Source organism: Pygocentrus nattereri, chromosome 26, assembly GCF_015220715.1.
Source record: "Pygocentrus nattereri isolate fPygNat1 chromosome 26, fPygNat1.pri, whole genome shotgun sequence".
Lineage (NCBI taxonomy): Eukaryota > Metazoa > Chordata > Actinopteri > Characiformes > Serrasalmidae > Pygocentrus > Pygocentrus nattereri.
This window is the reverse complement of record NC_051236.1, coordinates 25,754,838-25,780,468: the sequence shown is the minus strand read 5'-3', so window position 1 is coordinate 25,780,468 and position 25,631 is coordinate 25,754,838. Positions and strand designations below refer to the sequence as shown.

Sequence of the window (25,631 nt, the reverse complement as noted above, 5' to 3'; positions counted from 1 at the left end):
ATCCGCAGCGCCCGAGGAGCAGTTCGGGGTTGGGTGTCTTGCTCAAGGACACCTCAGTCATGTGCTGTCAGCTCTGGGGATCGAACCGGCGACCTTCCGGTCACGAGGCTGGTTCCCTAACCTCCAGCGACTGGCCCCCTGAATATGACCAGGGACGTGAACTAACAAGGTGAATAAAAAGGTCCATTTTGCTTTCAGGTTGATTTTAGAGAACCAGTTTTGTAGATGAGCAAGTGTGCAAGACCATTTGTTAAGTTTAAAGAACCTCCCGCAGCCACAAAGACCAGCGTTACATTTTAAAAGTGGAGCATGGCGTAACGGCTCCCTGTGCCATATCACCTGAAAGCTGGTATAACTCTGCAGCCACGTACTCATTTCATAGGTGAACAGTGTCACTGAAAGCCTCTGGGGCCCGGTGTGTGTGTCTGCCTCTCTCCACGCATATCTCTCTAACTGGATTCAGGCACAGGAGCTTGACTGGCAGAAGGATTGCGTGGTGTCATGACAGGGAACAAAACAGGCCTGCCTGCTTCTGATTTAGTGCACTTGCTGAACTGCACCGTGCGAGCTGGGACTGTGTCCGAAGCCATCTGGTCATTGAAGAGACCGTAATCTTTAGCAGTCATTTCATCAGGCTTGAATGAACTACTAGCACAGTACAGAAAGAGGGGGAAGTAAATGAAACCGTTCAGCTCAGCAGTCATGCGAAACCGATTTTAAAAACAGATAAATCAGAGTTATGAATGGGAAAAGTCTCATCTCTCCACCTTCGCCTCAGACGACACTCTGTATAATGCAGTGCAGTGCAGTGTCACACAAATAACGTTATATACTGTAATACATCATGGAAGACGCTATAACACGGTGTAATGTAACGCAGCCCTGCCTCGAATCACAGGCTGCCTCTCACCGTTAAACTACTCAATACGTGCGGACTTGTAAACGAGCGCGTGTTGCCGCTGAAGTCTTACACAGAGCCACGTGCACGTCAAGCGCGCCGATAAACAAAGAAGAGGTCAGTAAAAGCGCCAGTTGGCCAGGCCGAGAGCGGAAAGGCTCCGGAAAACCGCGCTGCTCTTCCGCGGAGGCTCCGCTGAGCGGACGGGGAGGCGAGAAGATCATGTGATGCGTTTCCAGCTCCAGGGCGCCATTTTGGAGGAAAGTTTGGATTTTGGGCAACACTGCAGGAAAGTAGAGGAGAGGAGAGTAGAGGAGAGCAGAGGAGGGGCAGGGCGAGAAGTTTCGGCTGGAGGAAGCGGTACGAGCCGGATTTCTCGCGGCGTGTCCGCAGAGGAGCAGCGCGCGGACGGACTCCCGTCTTCTCCTGATCGCGCTTCCCGCTGCCCGAGGTCCGAAGTCCCGTCTTTAAGCCCGTGGAGATCCTCTCCGTGGCGGAGGATGAGGGGGAGTGAGCGGAGCTGAAGCGGCTGCCTCTGACCGGCGCCGCACTCGCAGGGATTTGATCGGTTTCCAGACACGCGCTGAGAAAGTTCAGAGCGCGGTGCCCGCAGCCCGTCTCGGCTGGACGGCGGGGAAAGGTCGGGGTCACACTGTCAAATGCGAGAAACAACTTTTTCAGAACTTTCCACCTTCTCGCGCGCGACCTGATCTCCTGGATTTCGCGTCATCGTCATGCCAGTGAGGAAGAAAGGTGAGACCCCAGCTCCAGCTTGCTGAGCGTTGCTTATTCTTCCTTCTGTTCATTCCCTTCGCTTTGGGCTTTTGCCCGTCCGTCAGAAACCCTGTTATCTTCTCTTAATTCATGCTGCAGTTCTCTTTCAACCACAGTGCGCACCCTTAAAAAATAGGGTTCTTCAAGGGTTCCTTAGCGAAGGCTGTGGTTCTATGTGAATGTATGGGCTTGCTTGTAAGTGGTTAAATGGATGGGACTCTTGTTGAGCTTCTATATGGTTCTGTAAAAGCCCGTTTGAAATGGTTCTGTGGAACTGAAAAAGGCTCCACAGGTCGTGTAATATTTTGGTAAGTGTGGTGATTTTCCAGCATGACCAGCTTGGTTCATTTTCCCCTTCTACCAATTTGAATTCAGATGCTCAACAAGCCCTGAAGCTCCTGGAGGAGTACAGGGCAAAACTCAGTCAGACGGAGGACCTTCAGCTCCGACGCTCCATAGAGAGGGTCATCACGGTCTTCCAAAGCTCGCTCTTCCAAGCTCTGATAGGTAAGCGCCTGCACACCGAGCCGTACAGCAGTCTAAAGGTGCTAGATATTTATTTCTGTTCATTTTCTCTGTGCACTGTTTTCTGTTGTGTGCTTTTATTTTGTATTCGTGAGAAATGGTGGAACAGGTTTGACCTCATCACAACGTGTTTCACCAGCTCAGCAGTCTGTTTCAGCAATGTTGACTCTTTCTCCCACCTGCAGAAGGAATTCGCATGCAGCATTTCAAACTTGAGAGTTCTTTCCTCTTCATCCCAGTGTCCGAGACCAGGGCAGTGACTGGGATTAAAGAAAGATGAACGCTTTGTTCTGTGCCTGGGTCACCAGATGAAAATGAGACGGATTTGAGCGGCGAACTCTTAAAGAAGTAGAACTAGTGCAGAAGAACAAAAGCGAAATAGGAAATAAGCAGGAAAGCGGTTTAACGTATCCGTGATTTACGCCGTAGTGATGACGGGGTGGTCAGAAAAGAAAAGTATGAAACACGGTCTGATTTTCCTCTCCAGCTTCTGTGAGGGCAGAAGAAGTCTTTCAGTCAGGGCTAGTGTTTAAAACGGTTTTATGCTCTGCGTTTAAAGTTAACTCTGAAGTTTTCTTAGGCTCTGTGGTCGTGCTTGTGGTGGGTGGTAACGTATTTGTAAAGTAAGTGAAAAACAATGATAAAGTTCTATTTATCTGTTTATCTATTTATTTCTAAAAATCTGTATTTTTATTGAACTCTATTTTTGATGAGCTTTTTGCAGTTGTAATCATTAACCGTCTGGTCATAGTCGTCGCTATGAGTTGTTCTCATTGTCAATAGGAAATCCATCTGTATCAAAGGAAGAATAATGGAAATTATATTTGATTTTATAATTTATAAAAGACACTCTTGCAATTTTTGGAAGATTATTTTGGCTGCAGACCTTTGGTAAAGTCGTAGCACATCTACTTTCGAATGTAAACCTGTTCTCGAAAAACTTTAGAATGTGAATAAACTAAGTTTTGGTGTCTAGTTTATAACATTTTAATCTTCTACACTGCTTTTTAAGGACTTATTAATAATTAGCAATGAATTATGTGACGAGCAGTGTAATCACACACACACACACACACACACACACACACACCTTTTCACACTTTCAGACTCTAATTATAACGGACGGCTTCTGAAATGCTTACAGGCCCCCTATAGTTTTCCATTATTTGCTGTGTCAGTTTTGTTAGGTTGTCTGCAGTTCCTCTTTGCTTTATGGTGCTGCTTGATGCTTCATCTGTGGGGTGGGGTGGAATCTCTTCGTGTGATGCACCAAAAACACAAACGTGCATAACTTGCATTTATTTCTTATCCCTTCACCCCCCCACCCCCCTCCCCACCCCCTCACTGATAAACTTGTGGCCTTTCAATCTGTGTCTCAAAGATGAGTGCAATGGTGCCCAAAAAGAAGTAATCTGTCTCCTGACATGATTACTTTGAGGGTAATCCTCTGCCTCTCACTCAACCACACACTGCAGTCTTCTGTTCCCTGTTTTCTGCATGCCAGGTTGGAGTGGGACGTAATCCCTTGCAGTGTTTCCTACTTTTGAGAAAGGTAAACATCAAGGAAGCCAATTTTTTAGAAACGCCTTTACTGCCGGAGCTGCGATAGTGATATATTACCCAACAAAACTTGCGTTGACCGTGTTCCTTAATCATTATTTACTTGCTTTTACCATATTAAAATACAAAGAGATGTGAGAGCTTTCAGTCTTTCAATCTGTTCTAGATGTTGTGGTTTAATGCCCTTAGGGTGCTCTTTAATACAGAGCAATGTAGAGGATACCAAAGTGCAGGACAGAACGAGGCTGGGTGAAGTTAATATAATATGCTTTAATGTTATATTTATATATTAATATGTTATTATTACAGTACAAGAAACCTCACAGACCACGGGTTCTTATCCTTTATCATGTCTGTTGGGATGAAAAATATTTCAGTATCAGGGAGGATCTCTGAGCTAGCAGAACTTTTTTGAGGATAGATCTGGGTGGTGGAAGTAGGAGATGAAACATAACGGTATTGGTTAATGTTATTTTTCCCCTCCTGCTTGTACGTTATGACGTAACAAATGAATCAGGTGTTTTAGAGGTGTTTAAATGTCATGAGCATTTTTAAATTGGATAATGTGATGAATCATGTTTAATATGACCAGGGAGGTGAGCTAACCAGGTAAAAAGGGCCAGACTTTGAGCTCCATGGCTCCACCAGCCTTAGTCAGGGCCAGTTTTTAATGTAAAAAAAAAAAAAAAGTTTGTATTCCTGAGAGTCTCGGTTTAGCCAAAGCCTTTCCAGCAGAAACATCTGAGCTGACCTAGGTCCTATTGTGTCTGGCAAAAACTGAAAGCTGCATTCCACTGTAGACTTCATGCCAGTTACAATGCTAGCAGTGTTACGGTTTGGAGACGGAGCCGGTCCTGACCTCCCTACCTAAGTAAAATTCTGCAAAGGGGCCCTCCTGCCTGACCCGTGAGCCATATACAGCATTTGTAATTGCCGCACGGTCACAACTGACACTCCAGTGCTCCCACTACAATCCTCCCTCCTTTAAAACAATTTGCTCCATCTGTCAGTCTAAGAATAAGTTGACCTGTATAGAATGGAATGAGGTATAAACAAACAGTATTTGTCCAATTGAACTCGGATCAATCAGATTTCATTTTATACGTTTTCAAATATGAAATATTATTTACACTGCTCAAAAAATAAAGGGAACACTCTAACACATCCTAGATCTGAATGAATGAAATATTTTCATTGAATACTTTGTTCTGTACAAAGTTGAATGTGCTGACAACAAAATCACACAAATCATCAATGGAAACCAAATTTATTAACCAGTGGAGGCCAGGATTTGGAGTCACACACAAAATTAAAGTGGAGAAACACACGACAGGCTGATCCAACTTTGATGTAATGTCCTTAAAACAAGTCAAAATGAGGCTCAGTATTGTGTGTGGCCTCCACGTGCCTGTATGACCTCCCTACAATGCCTGGGCATGCTCCTGATGAGGTGGCGGATGGTCTCCTGAGGGATCTCCTCCCAGACCTGGACTAAAGCATCCGCCAACTCCTGGACAGTCTGTGGTGCAACGTGGCGTTGGTGGATGGAGCGAGACATGATGTCCCAGATGTGCTCAATCGGATTCAGGTCTGGGGAACGGGAGGGCCAGTCCATAGCTTCAATGCCTTCATCTTGCAGGAACTGCTGACACACTCCAGCCACATGAGGTCTAGCATTGTCCTGTATTAGGCGGAATCCAGGGCCAACCGCACCAGCATATGGTCTCACAAGGGGTCTGAGGATCTCATCTCGGTACCTAATGGCAGTCAGGCTACCTCTGTCGAGCACATGGAGGGCTGTGTGGCCCTCCAAAGAAATGCCACCCCACACCATTACTGACCCACTGCCAAACCGGTCATGCTGAAGGATGCTGCTGGCAGCAGATCGCTCTCCACAGCGTCTCCAGACTCTGTCACGTCTGTCACATGTGCTCAGTGTGAACCTGCTTTCATCTGTGAAGAGCACAGGGTGCCAGGGGCGAATTTGCCAATCCTGGTGTTCTCTGGCAAATGCCAAGCGTCCTGCATGGTGTTGGGCTGTGAGCACAACCCCCATCTGTGGACGTCGGGCCCTCATACCATCCTCATGGAGTCGGTTTCTAACCGTTTGTGCAGACACATGCACATTTGTGGCCTGCTGGAGGTCATTCTGCAGGGCTCTGGCAGTGCTCCTCCTGTTCCTCCTTGCACAAAGGCGGAGGTAGCGGTCCTGCTGCTGGGTTGTTGCCCTCCTACGGCCTCCTCCACGTCTCCTGGTAGTGCCTCCAGCCTCTGGACACTACGCTGACAGACACAGCGAACCTTCTTGCCACAGCTCGCATTGATGTGCCATCCTGGATGAACTGCACTACCTGGGCCACTTGTGTGGGTTGTAGAGTCCATCTCATGCTACCACGAGTGTGAAAGCACCACCAACATTCAAAAGTGACCAAAACATCAGCCAGAAAGCAGAAAGGTTGAGAAGTGGTCTGTGGTCCCCACCTGCAGAACTACTCCTTTATTGAGTGTGTCTTGCTAATTGCCAATAATTTCCACCTGTTGTTTATTCCATTTGCACAACAGCTGTGAAATTAATTGTCAATCAGTGTTGCTTCCTAAGTGGACAGTTTGATTTCACAGAAGTTTGATTTACTTGGAGTTATATTGTGTTGTTTAAGTGTTCCCTTTATTTTTTTGAGCAGTGTATATTATTACTTGACTGAACACGTGATGGTTGTTATTTACTGAGAGATGTGCATCCACATTGCCCAGCATGCCCAGCTTATCACCATTTTAAGTTCAACATTTAATAAATAGTCAGTGTCAAGCCATTGCTTTCCATTTTCCATTAGTCCAGAGTTGTAACTGAGTCTTGACTGAGAGACTAGATAATAATAATTATTGTTATTTTTTTTAATGATGAGCTCCTATGAGGACTGTGCCATCACATCCATATATCGTCTGGGCTGGGCTGGACTGGACTCGGAGGCTGCTACTGCAGAGCAACTTTCATTTCGTGCATACGCATATGAACATGCTTTTGTGCGATCTTTTCAGAGCTGCAGAAACACTGTTACCCGCTGGTTTTCATCAAACGCAGCACACCAACTCTTTATTAAACGTTATTGTTATTGACAGACATTAAACTTGGAGAGGAGAAAACACAAGTCTACCTGATTGCTGCTCCTGTAATTCACTCTCATGGCGTTAGTTTGTTTGTTTATTTGTTGACCAAATGGATAGTTCTGCGTCGTCCTCTCATGGAAGTTAATTATAATATTAATAAGTAGTTTTGACCTGAGGTGGAAGCAGGGCCTTTGGGTCACTTGCGGGGTCATACGCAACAAGCAAAGTGAGTGTAAGGCTGGCTGGCTCTGTTCGGGGATAGTGATGGGACCTAGACAACTTACCATCATTGAACCATGAATTGTGTCTTGTGTAGAAGCAGAGTAACAAATTGTCTGTCTGTTGGTTTAAGCTGAAGTTTAGCTCAGTCCTACAGCAGTTCTGATATCATTTTTCAACCAGATTCAAGAGGTGGGCTTATCGTTTGTTGTGTAATGATACTTATGTGCTTTTAATAACTCATCAAAAGCAGCATTTTCTATGGGACCTACCTCTACATATTCCCTTGTGTCCTGGCAATAAGTAAGCAGGTGTGTACATTGCTGCCCAGCACCAGGACCTGTGGCTCAGTGTACTTCCTCAGTCATTGAGCTTTTCTTTGTATTGTGATATTCTGAACAATACCTTGTTGCAGTGGGTGTGGGAAAACTGGTTCCTCACTAGTCATAGATCTTCTAACGTGTCAGTTTATAGTCAGTAAGTGTTGTTAGTGACTGCCCCCTGGTACCATTCCAGTATTTACTTTCCTTTGTCTAAATTGTTCACAGACAGGAGACTACTCAACATAATAATAATGTCATATCAAAAACCTCATAACTATATATTTTTTTCAAATTAATTTTTCATAGTTTGAAAGTGCCAGCTGCCTTTTACCTTGAGAATTTCCTAGTAAATGAACCAATCGCAAATATCCAGATTACTTTGAATGAAGTGTACAATATTATTAAATGCCATCTAATGTAGGTTAAAGGTACTGCTATTTTTCTGTAATGTTGCTTTGCTGAAGGAGGTGTTGTTACAGCTAAAATGATGTTTGCCCAGTTTGCTTATGACTGTTTTCAGTACATAGAACCAGGGAAAAATGTAAAATACTTTAAAAATGGAGGATGTGGGCCCTTTAAGTCTTTAGTAAAACCTGCATTCATAGCCTGTTTTCTCAGAACACCAGTCTGCATGGGTGAAAGGACTGTGCACACAGTGTGTTTGTGTGCTTTAGGTGTGGAGTAGGTAAACTGAGCTGGGTAGGGATTTTAGGACTGAATGACAGAGCCACAGGTGCCTGCAGAGGTGTATCAGGTAAACTTTAGAAAGAGTGTTCCATTAAATCTGAAGGAATCTCGGCTTTGTAGCTTGGCAGCAGCAGCGAGACTCAACGAAATCCAACATGATTTTACTGGTGTCTGATGTCTTACACAATACAAGGAAAATTATTCCCCAATCTATATATCCAGCCTCTGGCCCCATGGCCTCAGGTCCCATGGATATTCAAGTGCTTAACATCACTCTGTTGTATCTGTGAGACTGTATGGCTGTGTGGTATAAAAACTGTTTTGTTTTGTTAGTTTTTTTTTTTTTAATTCTTTGGAAGATGTCCTTCGTTTGTCTCAAACTTTTAATTTTGGGTAACTCCACTAGTAAAGGCTGCTGAATCCTGCATCCCAAGAGACCTTTCTGGAGGTTTGCAAAAGTCTGTATTTTCCCCTTTACTGCTTAGATGAGTAGCAGAATTAGACGGCCGTAAGGCCTTGTGGACTTTTCACGCGTATTAGATCTATGCGTCTCAGGCAAGTACTGGAGATTTAGGCTATGTTTACACAGAACATAAAAGTGGCTCAAATCTGATCTTTTTTTCATATGTGACACCGATGTGTCATCTGTGTGGCAGTGTGAACAGCAAAAAACGCATTTAATCTGACCTTTTCATTCTGATTTGAGATGCTTTCATATGTGGTCCCGAAATCTGATTCATATCCGATCTGCTGTAATGCGACTCCTCTGAACAGCCAAATTCATGCAGAATTCATGTGACTTTTATGTCAGTCCAAGTCTGCATTGGTCATCATTTCATGCTGCTGAGACCTCAAACATTTAGGCTGATGTTTCTATACTAAAAATGAGAAGAGGCTTATCGCAACCATGAGTTCAACCATGTGTTCAAAGAGATTTTGAAAGAAATGACTGAACCTGCCTGCAGGAGAACGAGATTGCAACGTCAGGGAAAAGTCTAAAAGCAAAGTTTAAAGAATTTGAATAATATGAATAATAATAAGATGAAACATCCAGGAGTGGACTGGCACTCGTTGGCAGACGTGATTATTTACCTCTGGATGAGCCAAGTGAAGCAATGTGAAGCATTGTTCTTTTGCACATGTGGGTCAGTTTGGGAGCGTGATCTATTCAGACTGATGTCGCATGTAGATCACATTTAAAAGATATTGTGAACAGCCAAACAAAAAAATTGGGTTTGATGAAGAAAAAAAAAATCTGATCTGGGCCACTTTTACCTGCTGTGTGAACGAAGCCAAAGATTGGGCATATTAGACTTTAAGGGTTGATAGAAGCGAAGCTGTTTGCTATTTGACAGTGATAATGAGGAGAGGAATGAAGGTCAGTAGAGATAAGATGGAATACATGTGTGTGAATGAGAGGGAGGCAGGTGGAAAGGTGAAGATGCAAGGAGTAGAGGTCGTAAAGGTGGATGACTTCAAATATCTTGGGTCAACCATCCAGAGCAGTGGACAGTGTAGAAAAGAGGTGAAGAAGAGGGTGCAGGCAGGATGGAGTGGGTGGAGACAGATGTCAGGGCTGATCTGTGACAGAAGGATAGCAGCAAGAGTGAAAGGGACGGTTTACAAGACAGTAGTTCATCCTGCTATGATGTATGGTTTGGAGACTGTGGCTCTGTCTAAAAGACAGGAGGCTGAGCTGGAGGTGGCGGAGATGAAGATGATGAGATTTTCGTTGGGAGTGACAAGGATGGACAAGATTAGAAATGAGCAGATCAGAGGGACAGTGAAGGTGGAGCAGTTTGGAGATAAAGCCAGGTTGAGATGGTTTGGACATGTGTTGAGGAGGAAAAGTGGATATATTGGGCAAAGAATGTTGGAGATGGTTTATGGATGTATTGATAATATTTGATAACATTTGAAATGCTCTGCTAAGCCTTTTTTTTGCAGCCTCTTTTAATTGGTGCTTGTTTAAGAGGTGTTGGGTTTAAATCAGGAGACTCACTTGGCCGGTCCATAACATTTCCACCTTTTCTGGTGAACTCTTTTGTGCAGTGTGTGGTATTCTTCTGTCCACTGTCTTATTGTATTATGAACTTTCCTCAGTGAGTTTGGAAGCCTTCATTCTGCAGCTGCCATCACCAGTTATATCATCCGTGAAGACCAGTGAGCCAGTTCCAGATTGTTTATATGCATTTACATTTAAAGGAACATGGACCTCAGACTCATGGAGTCAGAATTACCAGTCATTTATGTTTTGATGCTTATGCTCAGCTGAAACTGGAGGAGGAACCCAACAAATGACATTTTCATACTTTGAAACTTTATTTAGCTCAACGGTGTAAACCATGAAGCTGTTCCACCTGAGTCCATGTTAATAGCTGTTCCTCTGACCTCATCTGTGCCTTTCAATCTGCTGTAGTAATCACACCTACTGGGTCGTGACCGTAGAAGTGCACTCTAATCTCCTTTCTCACAAAGATCTCCCCTCTTGCAGTGGTTTCAGGGCTTCTGCCGTCATGACGGTCTCCTGAAATGTCATGTTGTCCCACCGTCAGCTTCTTCAGCCCAAAGAGCATTCACCACAAACTCGTACTGTAGATGAATAAAGTCAGATTACACTGAATTTTTGTTCATGTGACTTAACTTTGGAAATGAATGCTTCTGCAAAATAGTAGGTTTCTAAAGGGATTTGGGACTTTCTGAAGCACATTCTTATTAAGAACTGTTTAAATTGATTTGTTTGATGAAGAAAGCAGCGTTATCCAGTGGTGTACTGTGTATCTGGATAATGTGGCTTGAAATAGTTTTTTTTTTTTCTTCTAACTATAAAGTAAGTAGTTCCATATTAAATATATTTTTCTGTCTCTGAGTTGTGTTAAACATTTAAAAGGACCTACAGTCCTGTATAAACTTGGGTTTATAAAAAAAATAATTTTGAATGCACGTCATAATTTGATGACATGCTTAATTTGGGTAAAGGATGTTTAAGTAATAGCAAGAATCATGAGTGAATAGATGTAAATGATTAATAATATTACACCCTTCCCTGATAGTGGGTGCCTGTGTACCCGTATAAGGACACACAAGCATATTGTGTAGATATGAAGAGGCCACTGTTCAACACTCAGATTTGAGCATTAGCTTTACTGAATGTGTTTTATAATATAGTTCTCTTTGTCTGACATTGAGATATTCTTTTATGTTAAATCCTTAGAGGCTAAAGCATTAAGTCAGATGTATACACCTCATCTGAACTGTATAAGACTGATCAATCTTATTAGTAACTTGAGGACAAATGAGCTGCTATCTTTTTTTTTTATGTCTATCCTTTTTTGCCTAGAGTCATATTATCTGTTCTGATTAATGGAAATACGTCACTTAAATAATTACTGTACACTTTCTAAAGATTGGTTTGCATTTAAGCTTTCAACAAACAGCACAGGCTTTTAAGACCTGACAATGGAAAGACCCCAGCTTTTAATGAGTCATTTTAAGCTATTGCTGGGTGACTTGCATTTGCTGGAGTGCACATTATTTTTGATGTTGATATGTTTCATACTCTTTTATTGTCTTACATAATACGTCCTTTTATGGTTTGATTTTTTTTTTTTTTTTTTTTTTTTGTAGTAAGTTCCTTGTAACTTTTCAGCTTATTGCTCGTCCTTGAAGTGCCAGTCAGGTGTAAATGAAACCTTTGACACTTTGCTTATGTACAAATATATAAAGTAGTAATAATGGGGGAAAAAAAGGCCGAAAGCTAAAACTTGTAGACAAGAATCTACTGATGCACATGATATTAACATGAAGGATGAAGAAAAACCTCTATAATCATACTCGTGAAACGCAGGGATCAGTTTTAAGATCACTGTAGTTCTCCTCGCCAGGCGGCCCGCCGCTGTCTTTGCTGAGGTGATGTTTCCATCTGTTTTTCTGAGCGTCTTTGGAGGCTTTGGTCCTCTGGCTTCAGAAGATTTTCCAGACTGTCTTTGATCTGACATGTACTTTGTGTCTCCTGCTCAATGTTTGTCCGAGCAGCATATCTACAACTTCCTGGCAGAGATGCTCGAGTAAGGCTGTTTGTTCAGGTCTTTTTATCCAGCCTTTCTGAAACAATAATCACAGTGCCTGCAGGTACTGAGAAATGATTTAAAAATTACACAGAAAATGAGACTCCTAATAACTGACTGAGACCTGGTAGACCACCAGAACCGTCACCTCAGATAAACAGTACTTATAGCTTTCATCTTTGAGAGAGAAGAGAAAATCAAAACACTGGATATTAAAAAAGATGTTAGCTTGTTTAGAGTTCTGTGGAACTTACTGCTGAAAAATAATTAACTTGTATTTAATGGCCTTTTTGACGAGAAACGCCGAGTGGTCTCTGGCATTGGAACAAGACTGTATTTGTCAATTCATGAGGGACACCTATCTTGTACCTACAGTCATTGACGTTGACCATTGTATCTATGTATAGGTGCAGTGTGACGGTTTGTAGCTTTGGACAGACTCTAGCCAATCTGTTGCTAAACAGTGTGTCCCCTGCTATCTACTCCATCCACTAGTGCAAAGGGACCACCATGGGGCAACTGCCGACCAGATATTATTTGGCTGGTGGTTTGTTCTCAGCACAGCAGTGGCACTAACATAGTATAAGTGTATTGGGCACGGTTGTGTCAGTAATTGTATACCTGAAAATATTCCTGTACCTTAGGTGTTCCTGGTATAATGGCCATAAATGTGTGTAAATACAAGGCAAGTATATTAACTAGTAGATTAAACTAGCATTCCAGTGTATTTTTACAGATGAGAGATTTCTTTTTTAACCCACATTGTAGTCGTTTTTCATGTTTTTGTTTTTTTTTTTTTTTACTCCATACTAATTTTTAGTCATATTTCGTTCTTTCAGACATCCAGGAATTTTATGAAGTGACCTTACAAGAGAAACAAGACGAGTTTACTAAACCCAGCGAAGCAGCAGAACCTTCTCTTCCTTCTCCTCCTGTTAACCAGTGGGATATAACCAGCGTCCCCAGCACCAGTGCAACAGCAGAAACACAGCCCAGCAGCCTTACACCTACTAGTGAGGTAAGCTTGAGAAAATGGTTCTGAGAAAGAGGTGACCTTTTTAACCCTGCACAGTCTTCACAGACAAAGGAGTCTTACTTAGGAAGATGGAAAACATACATCTATTCAGTAGGAGAGAGACTTTAAAGGGCATTCCTTTTGGAAAGTCCTTATGTCGGGCTTAAATGATCCAACTGAAAAATCCTGTTTTGTCCTTTTGTTTGAATTCAGTATTTACTTGATCACTGATTGGGTTCAGCATTAAGCGGGGATGCTCAATGATATTAGAATATATGGGAATCAGCAGATAATTGTAAAAAAGTCATTGGGCCCTTTTTAGATTTGTTTAGATGTGACCAGTATTTCAAACAGATATTTGCTGATGCATTTATTGTTCTCTGAAAGTTTCAAAATGTTTAGGTGATGCTGGGCTACTCCGGATATATCTACATTTTATTGCATTTGTAATTTATGGGAAAATAAGTTATCTTTTTTGTAATGCTAAATGAAGTAGATGTAATCACGCTATCTATATTTTGTAGCTGTATCATCATTGGAGTGAGAGATGTATATTGTATATCGGCCCACAGTTCCTATATCGGTGCATCCGTACCGTTTAGGATTTTGAAGTATGCTTATGTTTTGTACCATTGTGTTGGTGCATCAACCCCAGTGGTTCTCACAAGAAAACTGGCTCAACCTGTGTTTTGTGCAAATGGGAAGGAAGAGCAAGGAGTGTCTGATTGTAGAGACTGCTGGAGTGTGTGATTCAGCTTATTGTCTGCTCATTGCAAACTTGCTTAAAAACAAAAAACAGGAGACTATGATGCAGCAAGCAGTTCTAAATTAAGACTTGCTCTGTTTCAACTTGCTGAGATGTTTTCTTTTATTTATACATTTATATGGCATATTAGGCTCTTCAGACATGACCATTAAGTTTCGAGATGTTTTACCTGGTAGCAGCACAATTAGTCTCTGTAAACAGAATGCAAGAAACACAAATTTAGCAGTAAATTTCAAGTGCTCTCTTTCTGTTCCTTTGAAAAATAGCACTCCAGTAGCCATCTTGGCTTTTCTTTTCTGAAATATTACTTGTACAAGGGGGGGTGGGGTGTTCTCTGGAGTTAGATGCCACAGTAAGTAGTCTGCCGCTCTCAGTGGGCGTAGAGCTCCCGTTCTGCTCCGTCTCAAAGGTGCATGTAAGTGTTTCGCTCTGACAGTGGAAAGCCTGAGTGCTGGATGACTCTCAGTCTGCTTGGCACAGTACGTCGGTGCCTTTGGAAACCCCTCCCACACATTCCGCCCTGTTCAAACGAGCATGTGACAGCAGGGTGTGAGCCTGATTTATTGGCTAGTGCGGTTTCATTCCACAAATCTAATTGTTGTATTTATAGAAAATGTGACACTGTGCTCATTATTAAAGAGGACCTAACAGGCTTATTGTCCGATGGCTTGAAAAGGACCAACAAGAAATCTGCTCTACAAACTTGTAAGGAGGAAGGGTGAGGATAGAAGCAGGGAACATGCCTTGCCCCAAGCCTAAGAAATCTAAGACACGTAAGAAAGGATGCCGGTTTAAAACAGGTAAACAGCCCAGTAGAGCTCTTGACACGTCCATGTGTAAACTCCTGAAGAATTCACATGAGGACTGCATACAAATGAGCCATTTATTGAGGCGTATTCCTAAAACGCCTGAGGTGATTGCAAATGAAACGAGTCCAAATTGAGTTCGCTGTAGTCGTGTTCGTAATTACAGGCCTAATGTTTCGAGTTAGCTGCATGAGAGTTTCTCTCATAATCCTGGAATCTCCCTGTCTGCATTTTCAGTTGCATCTGTTTTTTGTCCAGTCTTAACGAAGCTTAAAGCTGCACTATGTAAGAAAAAAAAAAAGAGGTAGCATTACTGGAAAACTTGCGAGTCACCCTCTAAAACCTACAACAGTAATTTAAAAGTCAGAACAGTCATTTGGGTTAAGTGAGAGTTTTTCAGACCATGTCGTGTGGCTTACTGTATTAACTTCACGCTCACAGGCCCAGACAGAAGGTCCACCTTGTTGTTCTCATCATGCATTTAAGACCGAAACAGGAGGAAATTCATACACATTCTCAGGAGACATGTTCTTTACCAGGTTTTGACTAGGTTCTCTTTGAATACTCTTCCAACACACTCACAATCATCGGATTCATCCCCTCAGGGAAGAGAACTGAAGCACAGTTGACATTACAGAATGTTTTTTTGTGCTTTGGGTGCAAATTCAAAGTCTCCAAATCCCCAAATATTACATAGTGTAGCTTTAAATAAATATAATCTGGGAACAGTTCTTGGTTATATTTCGCACAGGGATCGAATTGTAAGGAAATTGAACAGGAAAATTCGAAGCAGAAGGTGTCATCATCTTTGCAACTTTTTAGTGTTTTGAAAGTTTCTCATAGCAGATTTAATGTACCAGGAAACCAACTGCAGTGCTTATAAATGCAAATAAGTCCATTCATCTCCAATTGTTCATCCTAGCTAGGAGGGAAAAAGGACCTTACATTTCCACCTGTTTTCCGTCTGGTTGGACTTACTGGAAACCAGAGGGCCATAGAGCAAAGAATATCCAAGCTTCCACCCAAACTGGAAAAGAATTACGAAAGTGTGCATTTTATCACCGATGTGTGGCAGCCAGTGTCTCATGTGCTCCAAACAATTGAATGAGAGCTTTCCGGTTCACTTGCCACATCACTAACATTTGTTTTATTAATGAAAGACACAGGAAGTAAATTCATGGATTATTAGAAATACTTTGCTTTAAAAGTACCAGGTCAGTGAGAAAAAAGAAATCCTGTGAAAAAAAGAGGCATCAGCATGTATTGATAATTGTTTTATAATCTCATCACAGCCTCTGAATTGTAATCAGATTGAATCATGAGGTGCCCAGAGATTCCTAACCCTAATGAACAGCCTAACTAAAGTAGAATGATCACTTTTTATATATATATATATATATATATATATATATATATAAATAAATATATGTGTATATGTGTATATATATATATATATATATATATATATATATATATATATATATATATATATATATATATATATATATATATATTTATACACTGCTCAAAAAAATAAAGGGAACACTCAAATAACACATCCTAGATCTGAATGAATGAAATATTCTCTTTGAATACTTTGTTCTGTACAAATTTGAATGGGCTGACAACAAAATCACATAAAAATAATCAATGGAAATCAAATTTATTAACCAATGGAGGCCTGGATTTGAAGTCACACACAAAATTAAACTGGAAAAACACACGACAGGCTGATCCAACTTTGATGTGATGTCCTTAAAACAAGTCAAAATGAGGCTCAGTATTGTGTGTGGCCTCCACGTGCCTGTATGACCTCCCTACAATGCCTGGTCATGCTCCTGATGAGGTGGTGGATGGTCTCCTGAGGGATCTCCTCCCAGACTTGGACTAAAGCATCCGCCAACTCCTGGACAGTCTGTGGTGCAACGTGGCGTTGGTGGATGGAGCGAGACATGATGTCCCAGATGTGCTCAATCGGATTCAGGTCTGGGGAACGGGAGGGCCAGTCCATAGCTTCAATGCCTTCATCTTGCAGGAACTGCTGACACACTCCAGCCACATGAGGTCTAGCATTGTCCTGCATTAGGAGGAACCCAGGGCCAACCGCACCAGCATATGGTCTCACAAGGGGTCTGAGGATCTCATCTCGGTACCTAATGGCAGTCAGGCTACCTCTGGCGAGCACATGGAGGGCTGTGCGGCCCTCCAAAGAAATGCCACCCCACACCATTACTGACCCACTGCCAAACCGGTCATGCTGAAGGACGTTGCAGGCAGCAGATCGCTCTCCACGGCGTCTCCAGACTCTGTCACGTCTGTCACATGTGCTCAGTGTGAACCTGCTTTCATCTGTGAAGAGCACAGGGCGCCAGTGGCGAATTTGCCAATCCTGGTGTTCTCTGGCAAATGCCAAGCGTCCTGCACGGTGTTGGGCTCTGAGCACAACCCCCATCTGTGGACGTTGGGCCCTCATACCATCCTCATGGAGTCGGTTTCTCACCGTTTGTGCAGACACATGAACATTTGTGGCCTCCTGGAGGTCATTTTGCAGGGCTCTGGCAGTGCTCCTCCTGTTCCTCCTTGCACAAAGGTGGAGGTAGCGGTCCTGCTGCTGGGTTGTTGCCCCCCTACGGCCTCCTCCACGTCTCCTGGTGTACTGGCCTGTCTCCTGGTAGCGCCTCCAGCCTCTGGACGCTACGCTGACAGACACAGCAAACCTTCTTGCCACAGCTCGCATTGATGTGCCATCCTGGATGAGCTGCACTACCTAAGCCCCTTGTGTGGGTTGTAGAGTCCGTCTCATGCTACCACGAGTGTGAAAGCACCACCAACATTCAAAAGTGACCAAAACCTCAGCCAGAAAGCAGAAAGGTACTGAGAAGTGGTCTGTGGTCCCCACCTGCAGAACCACTCCTTTATTGAGTGTGTCTTGCTAATTGCCAATAATTTCCACCTGTTGTCTGTTCCATTTGCACAACAGCTGTGAAATTGATTGTCAATCAGTGTTGCTTCCTCAGTGGACAGTTTGATTTCACAGAAGTTTGGAGTTATATTGTTGTTTAAGTGTTCCCTTTATTTTTTTGAGCTGTGTGTGTGTGTGTGTGTGTGTGTGTGTGTGTGTGTGTGTGTATATGTGTGTATATATATATATATATATATATATATATATATATATATATATGTATGTATATATATATATATATATGTGTATATATATATATATATATATATATATATATATATATATATATATATATATATATATATATACGCTATATAAATAACACTATAAATACACTATATAAATAACAATAAAACAGTTAAAATGAATGAAGTCTTTCTGAAGAGTTGCAAAACCTTCAGTCCCACGGCCACAGCTGCCCAAGGAAACATAAAAAATAACTATTCTGTGGCTTAATTCTTGCTTTGTGTTTACTGGGAATAAATGGCGTTTGTTTGTTTGGCGTGAAGTTACTTCACAGTGAGCCTGATGACTGTCTGCCGTGTTATTTCAGCAGAGGGTAATTTGTGAACAGACTATGTCAGATGTTGTCAGTTCGCCTTGACGGAGCTGCGCAGGCAAGAGTGGGCCAAAATGCTTAGGTTGCAGGTGGAGCGGGACAAATGATTCTGATTCATATCTGAAAAGGTTACTGCTTTATTCTTGGAGTGAAGCATGCTTCTGAATAGATTCAGTAGGTATCAGGTTGTCTCTTACTAATAGAGAGTGTAAGAGCATACTTTTAAATCAGCCTGATTAACACATTCCAAACTGCATTTTTACTCAAAGCGTATTGATTGATTTGTACTTATAAATAAATATTATATTATTTATTTTTTTATTTTCTGATTGTTTTCAGATTCTTACATTTTGACATCATCTCATATATTTGTCACTGGGTTTCCTTTTTAGACCTTCACATTTCGCTCCTAATTTCATTTTTTTTTTAGGTTTTCAGTTTGTTCTGTTGGTTGTTAGACTGTTTTATTGTTGCTCATATCTCTCACTTTGCAGCTTTAGCATTGTTTTACACCAAAATGATTCTAAAATGAGCAGAATGTTGCTTGAGAAGATTCCTGTGCTGATACATGGTGCAGGTTCTGCTGCATATCTATGAAGAACTTTTGTACTTGGTGCTTATTTGACGTCTTTTTTTTTTTTAACGGTTTTTGTTGGCTAGATCTACCTCAGTCATTATTCCATTGCAGAAACAATACTTTTTCTTCAGAATGATTTTAGCCTCCTCTGCCCACTTCTGCTCATCTGTTTCTGCACCTACTCAGACTGGTCCAGGCACTTCTCATGTAGAATGCCTCACATGAGTCGACAGTACCAGACTACTGTGGGCTGAATGCAGATGAATGGAGTGATGAAGGATGGGTAACTGCACTGTGCCATGTAAGCTCAGCTTCGCAGTGCCTCTTAATTCTAATGAGAGCTAGTTTTATAAAAATCTAATGGGAAAACTAATACGTTTGGAGCAGGCTGAGTCATAGGGAAGTTTCACTGCAGTGTTATAAGTTATCACTTGTTTAGAATTTCATATTATTCAGGTTAATTCTGCTTCCTTAAACTAATGCACTGTATTTCCGAAAGAACAGTACTTGTCTGACTGCATTGTGCCAAGTGTAAAGTTTGGTGGAGGGGGGATTATGGTGTGCGGTTGTTTTTCAGGAGTTGGGCTCGGCCCCTTAGTTCCAGTGAAAGGAACTCTTAATGATTCAGCACCAAGAGAGTCTGGACAATTTCATGCTCCCAACTTTGTGGGAACAGTTTGGGGACGGCCCCTTCCTGTTCCAACATGACTGCACACCAGTGCACAAAGCAGGTCCATAAAGACGTGGATGAGCGAGTTTGGTGTGGAAGAACTTGACTGGCCTGCACAGAGTCCTGACCTCAACCCGACAGAACCCCTTTGGGATGAATTGGAGCGGAGACTGTGAGCCAGGCCTTCTCGTCCAACATCAGTGTCTCACAAATTCCCATAAACACACTCCTAACCCTTGTGGAAAGCCTTCCCAGAAGAGTTGAAGCTGATATAGCTGCAAAGGGTGGGCCGACATCATATTAAACCCTATGGGTTAAGAATGGGAGGTCATCAAGTTCATGTGTGTGTGAAGGCAGACGCCCGAATACTTTATACGATATAGTGTAAGTGATGCTCTGAAATGCAAACGGCCTTAAATGACTAAAGACTTCTTTGTGTTTTCTTTGGATCGTTTGTTACTCACCAAAATAATCGGAGACAGGAAGTTAGCATGACTCAAGCCGAACAGCAGCTAGCTGTGTTCACTCGCCTGTATGTAAACACAGTAATTAGATTTCCGAGTATTTCTCAATGTCCTACTTTTACCTCACTTTACTATTTGAGGCAGTTGATCTCGTTTTGCTCATTTACATTTTGTTCTGCGGCCTTTCGGCGGTTTGGCTGTTTGTTGTTAAGCGCGCTGTTCGAGCGAGTTCCGCTTGTTCGCGCGCTCTGGGGTCCTGAGGCGTCTGTAAACGAATCGTCGTTTTCACGTTTACTCCCGTTGCAAACAGCAGAACATGCTTCAAATAACTCTTCAGCCAACCCGCTCTTTGTGTTAACGCTATAAACTCTCTTCCTATTTTCTGCGCATCTTTGCTCCGACTGCATTTGGAGCTCGCGTGCGCCGCGACGGAGCGATGCACCGACTCGTTATGGAATCGGTTGTTTTAAAACGGTTCTTTTAAATGATCCGAACCAGCCGATTCAAAACGTCCAACCGAGTCAAACTTTTGAAGAGTCGGGGTCCAGCTAATCCCCCGGTCTGTGTGTCCGAGGGAGACGAGAATAACGCCAGTTTAGTCGTGAATCTTGGAATCAACCGATTGTTCGAAAGAATCGGTTCAGTCGAGTCGAACTCAACGTTACTGATGTGCAGTCGGTGGGCGCGCGCACAGGCGCCGTGTCGACGCGTCTCGTGCTGAAGCTGTTGAAGAAGTTGATCGCGCGCGCACCCATTCATAGACGCCGGTGCTGAACACGGGGCTGACATGACTCGCAGGAGACGGTGAGTCCAGCCTGGATGCTGAAGCATGGACTGCTTATGCATCGTCACCACTAAGGTAAGAGGGAGCTGAAGCACGTGGACAAGTTTTGTCTGGTGTTTTTTTTCTCTCTCTCTCTCTCTCTTTAATGTGGAATTGAATATGGAATTCCTAATCCTGTGACTGTGCAACAGCTTAGTGTATTAGAATTCATGGGAATTGGACGAGGCTGCACCCATGAGGTGTTTTTCTGGAACGCTTTTCTCTTGCCATGCGGTATGAAGTTGTCTTTAGATGTAATAGATAATAAACCTCCAGACATCATGATAAAGGCAGTGTGAGCACACATACGTAGTGCTTCTCTCTGCACTGTATGTGCATATGGATGTGGTGCGAGCACGCTTTGCTGTCTTGGCTGCCCCATCTCTAGAAAGTATTTAGGTTGATGGCACATTTTCTCTAGAAACGGCCTAGAGAAATTGTCCAGGAAGGCCAGATGTGTTGCATAAAAAGATGCGTACCAGATATATATGTATGTGTATGTGTGTATATATGTGTGTGTGTGTGTGTGTATGTATGTATATGTATGTATATATATATATATATATATATATATATATATATATATATATATATGTATATATATATGTATATGTATGTGTATATATGTATATATGTGTGTGTGTATGTATATGTGTGTGTAATATATATATATATATATATATATATATATATATATATATATATATATATATATATATATATATGTGTATATATATATATATATATATATATACTGTTGTGTAATGTAATATAATGCATAATATAGACACATACATGCAGGTGGTACATGGATCTGTTCACTGGTAGACTGGTAAAATGGTGTACACTTGTGCCAGACCCCGAGTTGGATGCTTGGCTCCTGAGATGTGCCTGCAAATCATTAGTACTACCACCTTTATTAATATTTTATTTTTAGCTCTGTAGTGCTCACATGTACCGCTTTGTGACTGCGTTTGGATCCCAGTTTTAATGTTTCATTTCAATAATTCTGTGGAAAGTGTCTAAGTTTAGTAAATGGGGCTTAAAGCCTCGAAGTAGATGTTTAGTAGATGTTTAGGACTGTGGCCTGAACTCCTTTGCTTTCTTTGACTCGGTGGTTTAAGCGGACATCAGCTACATGCATTGTAAAAGAATCATACATTTATCATTCATGAAAATTCATTCATGGATAATAGACTGGAAAGCATACTTTCCTGACTATACAGTGATTCACTCTAAGTGCTATGAGTAAAACAAAGTGTAGGATGAATCATTGTGGTTCTGACTGTTATCAGAGTTTGTGGATGTATAATTCAGCTCTGCTCAAACCTACTTATAGGGTCTCTTTAGAGTATGTGAAGGGGGCGGTGGAATTGTAACAGAGATAATTTAGAGCGAAGGCAGCCCAAGTAGGCTGCTCTGGAGAGGGCCGCTCATCTGTGCCCATTTGTACATGCCCATGAAATATGTAAAAGCTCGATTTTATGTAATGTGCACCAAGTGTGTTTGCACCTTGGCGAGTGAGTCATATGTATGTGTGGGTGTGGGTGAGTGTGTGAGTGTGTGTGTGTGTGTGCACGCAAGGGCAAAAGAACAACATCTGTGCAGCCACAGTGGCATGCATGTAGCCCAGCGCAGCTCTCTGGGACCTAACCACTCATGTTCTTCCTTTAAAGTCTGCCATGCCTGACCTTCCACCGGCTGCTTTCGGATTTCTCATCACTTCATCCAATCGCATGTTGACCCATATTTCAACAGCTTCACTCCCTGCTGTTTCCCTCTGTCCTGTGCTGTGTGCTAGATGCACATTAACTGCTATTAGGTTCATAGTTACACCCACTAGAAATGTGGTTAAAAGCATCTTGCTGGTGCATAATTTGGTTAATCTCAGCAATTAAGTAGAAGAAGAAAGTGTGTTTTCATAGTTTGCACCTCAAGTGCAGTGGCAGCGCTACCAGAGTAGATGTGCGTTTTCCTCACTCTTTTATAAAGGAGAGTTGTCCTCTCACTGAGATTAAACACCCCCTGCATTAGTTTGGCTTTACTGAGTGGTTTGGCCTTTTCTCAGCCGTCTCTGGGAAATGGAAAATGTGGAGACTTTGACTAAGATGGCACTCTGGGGTTTTATTACTTTTATTATTTTTACATAACTGGAAATGTAGACGAGGTGTCACTGTTAATTAAAGGAATACTTTGCAGAACTGGCCCCATAAATCATTTTTCTCTTCTTTTTGAGAACGCATCTATAATATGTCTTCACTGAAACTGTAATCATAATGTCACAACTCAACAGAAATGTTTATATCAGTGTGTTCAGTCAGTCCACAGCCACTTTTGATTTTCCAGATGTTTAGAAATTTAATGGGGCTCAACTTTTAATTTGATTAATACTCATCCACGCTGGTTTCCTGCATGATCAGGATATCCTTATACGTTTCCCTTTGTATTAACGACTTTCGCATGAATGATGCATGTTTTCTTAGATCTTCTAATTGTTCTTAGACTGATTTATTAAATTTATTTAGTTTTTAAAACTTTTTTTTTTTCCCTCTCAGCTTTGTCTCAGTTTTTAGACTGTCTGCTTTCATGGCATTTCACATGATCATTCCAGAGCATGTTCTGTAGGATATTGCAGAAGTATTTCTTCGTATATTCCTAAAAGCTAGATTTCCTCTACATTTTGTAACATTTTGTTCAGGCCATTTTAAAGTATCGTTTAACGTGGTTAAATAATAAAACACAGGAGTGTCTTAATAGACATTCCAGCAGTTCCTCCATCATCCAAAAGGTTATTTTAGGTGTTTTAAAAATATGCAAAAATATACATAATTAATGAAACAATCTTATTTGCATATCTAGATTTTTTTTTTGTAATCAAGTTTATAAAAAATAAAATGGATACGTTTTAGAGCATCATTGATCACTTCGTAGAGATTAACTGTGATATCTGATATCTGTTAAAAAATAACTAATCAGCTTTAGTGTCTTGCATTACAGAGTAACATGCATTAGGATGATGTGGGTGATTAGTCCTTCTGTCTGGCTGTTGATATTATTGATGTGGAAAGAGTAAATTTTTCATCAAAACATAGTGAAACATCCATCCATCCATCCATTTTCTAAGCCGCTTCTCCGTCAGGGTCGCGGGGGGAGCTGGAGCCTATCCTTGCAGTCATTGGGCTGAAGGCAGGATACACCCTGGACAGGTCGCCAGTCCATCGCAGGGCAGACAGACAGACACAGACAGTCACTCACACCCAGGAGCAATTTAGCATATCCAATTGGCCTGACTGCATGTCCTTGGACTGTGGGAGGAAACCAGAGAACCTGGAGGAACCCATGCAGACACGGGGAGAACATGCAAACTCCACACAGAGAGGATCCCGGTCACCCGGCAGGAAGTGAAACATTAAATAGGTTATTGCTTGGAAGTTGGTTTCAGTTAGTTTCACTGCCAACCATGTGACCAGTAATAACTGACTCAGCAACATACAAATTTTACCTTATTGTTATTAATTCTGTTACCTGGAGCTGAGTTTGACCTTAGCCTAACGGACAGTTGTAGAACGTAATTGAGTTTCTTGAACACCAACAATTGAGTAATGATTACACCAAAAGTATCCAGACCCCTTCTGATTAATGAATTCTATTACTTCATGGTGCCCCATTGCTGACAGGTGTTCAACGGTGCACTAGCAGTTTGTATAATCTCCATAGAAAAGCATTCTTAATAGAATGGGATGCTCTGGAGCAGCCACTTGTAAGACTAAGGGCACCATGCTCACTGTCAAGCTTTGGCTAGAGGGGTCTAAAGCCCACAGCACTGGGCTGTGGAGCCGTGGAGCTGCGTTATCTGGAGTGACGCAGCAGCATCCTGTACCTTTGAGATGAGCTCGAGTGGCGTTTGTGATTGAGAGCTAATCATCCGACATCAGTAGCTGACCTCACTAATGCTCTTGTGGCTGAATGCAGTCAGAGCCACACGTCTTCCAACATCTAGTGTAAAGCCCTTCCAGAAGAGTAAAGGCTGTTACTACAGCAACAGGGGACACACACCCCCTATTAGTACCATTGAAACACTGGATGAGCAGGTGTCCACAAACTTTTGGACACACTGCGTATCATTAATCTGGACAGAGTGAGAGTAATTTGGACATTCTTTGTGAATGTACTTGTGGACAGTCCTCTGCTTTTGGGTTTTTAAAGGTGATTTGTGCTGAATGGTGACCTGTGTGTATGCTCTCAGCTGACCTCTTCATATGTGTGCGATAGTCTAGCTTCAAACAAACAAATAATAAATTAATAAATTAATCATTACCGATAATTAATCAAGCCGTTAGTTACAAATCTGCATGGAATTTTTTTGTGCCTTATTCACATCACTAACCTAATAACAGGAATAACTGTTGTAAATTTGCTTTGTCTGTGCTTACATACATTTTCTCAGTTCTCATTACGACACGTGGCTTATCTGGAAGTGCATGCAGCTGAATAAACTAACCTTTGGTGTTCAGAAAAGGTAGCGCAGTGAAGCCGCAGCACCATGGACTGTAACTTGGGTGAGAGACTTAATTTCGGGCAGTATTTTCCAGTTGAATAGATGGTTACGTAGTGAGTAGTCACTCGTGCTCATCCCTGATTCCTGTGGTTCAGTGGTTCTCTTTCCTGGCCCTGAAGTCTCTCATGCTTTCCACATTTTTACTGTTTTTCACTGCACCCAACAAACAAATTCAGATAATTAGCTAATTAACAAATCTTTCCTGAGGAGACTACACAGGGCAGAGGGGCTCCAAGACCAGAGCCGAGACCCACTGCTATAGTTGCCTAGTGT

At 42.0% G+C, this 25,631-nt stretch overlaps 1 protein-coding gene across 16 annotated transcripts in view; it reads left to right on the top strand.

Moving 5' to 3' along the window:
• Nucleotides 1-1,043: 1,043 nt before the first annotated feature.
• dlg1 (discs, large homolog 1 (Drosophila)) overlaps nt 1,044-25,631 on the top strand; it is a 163,582-nt gene continuing 138,994 nt past the window's right edge. For 4 of the 16 annotated variants that reach the window (XM_017698108.2, XM_017698107.2, XM_037535120.1 and 1 more), the window contains exons 1-3: nt 1,048-1,651; nt 2,048-2,179; nt 12,998-13,176. In XM_017698108.2, coding sequence (XP_017553597.1) covers nt 1,633-1,651; nt 2,048-2,179; nt 12,998-13,176 — 330 coding nt within the window. In that variant the 5' untranslated portion in view covers nt 1,048-1,632. Of the gene's footprint in view, nt 1,652-2,047; nt 2,180-12,997; nt 13,177-20,791; nt 20,837-25,631 lie in introns of those variants that run through there. The other 12 variants (XM_017698111.2, XM_017698105.2, XM_017698122.2 and 9 more) reach the window with 10 other exon arrangements.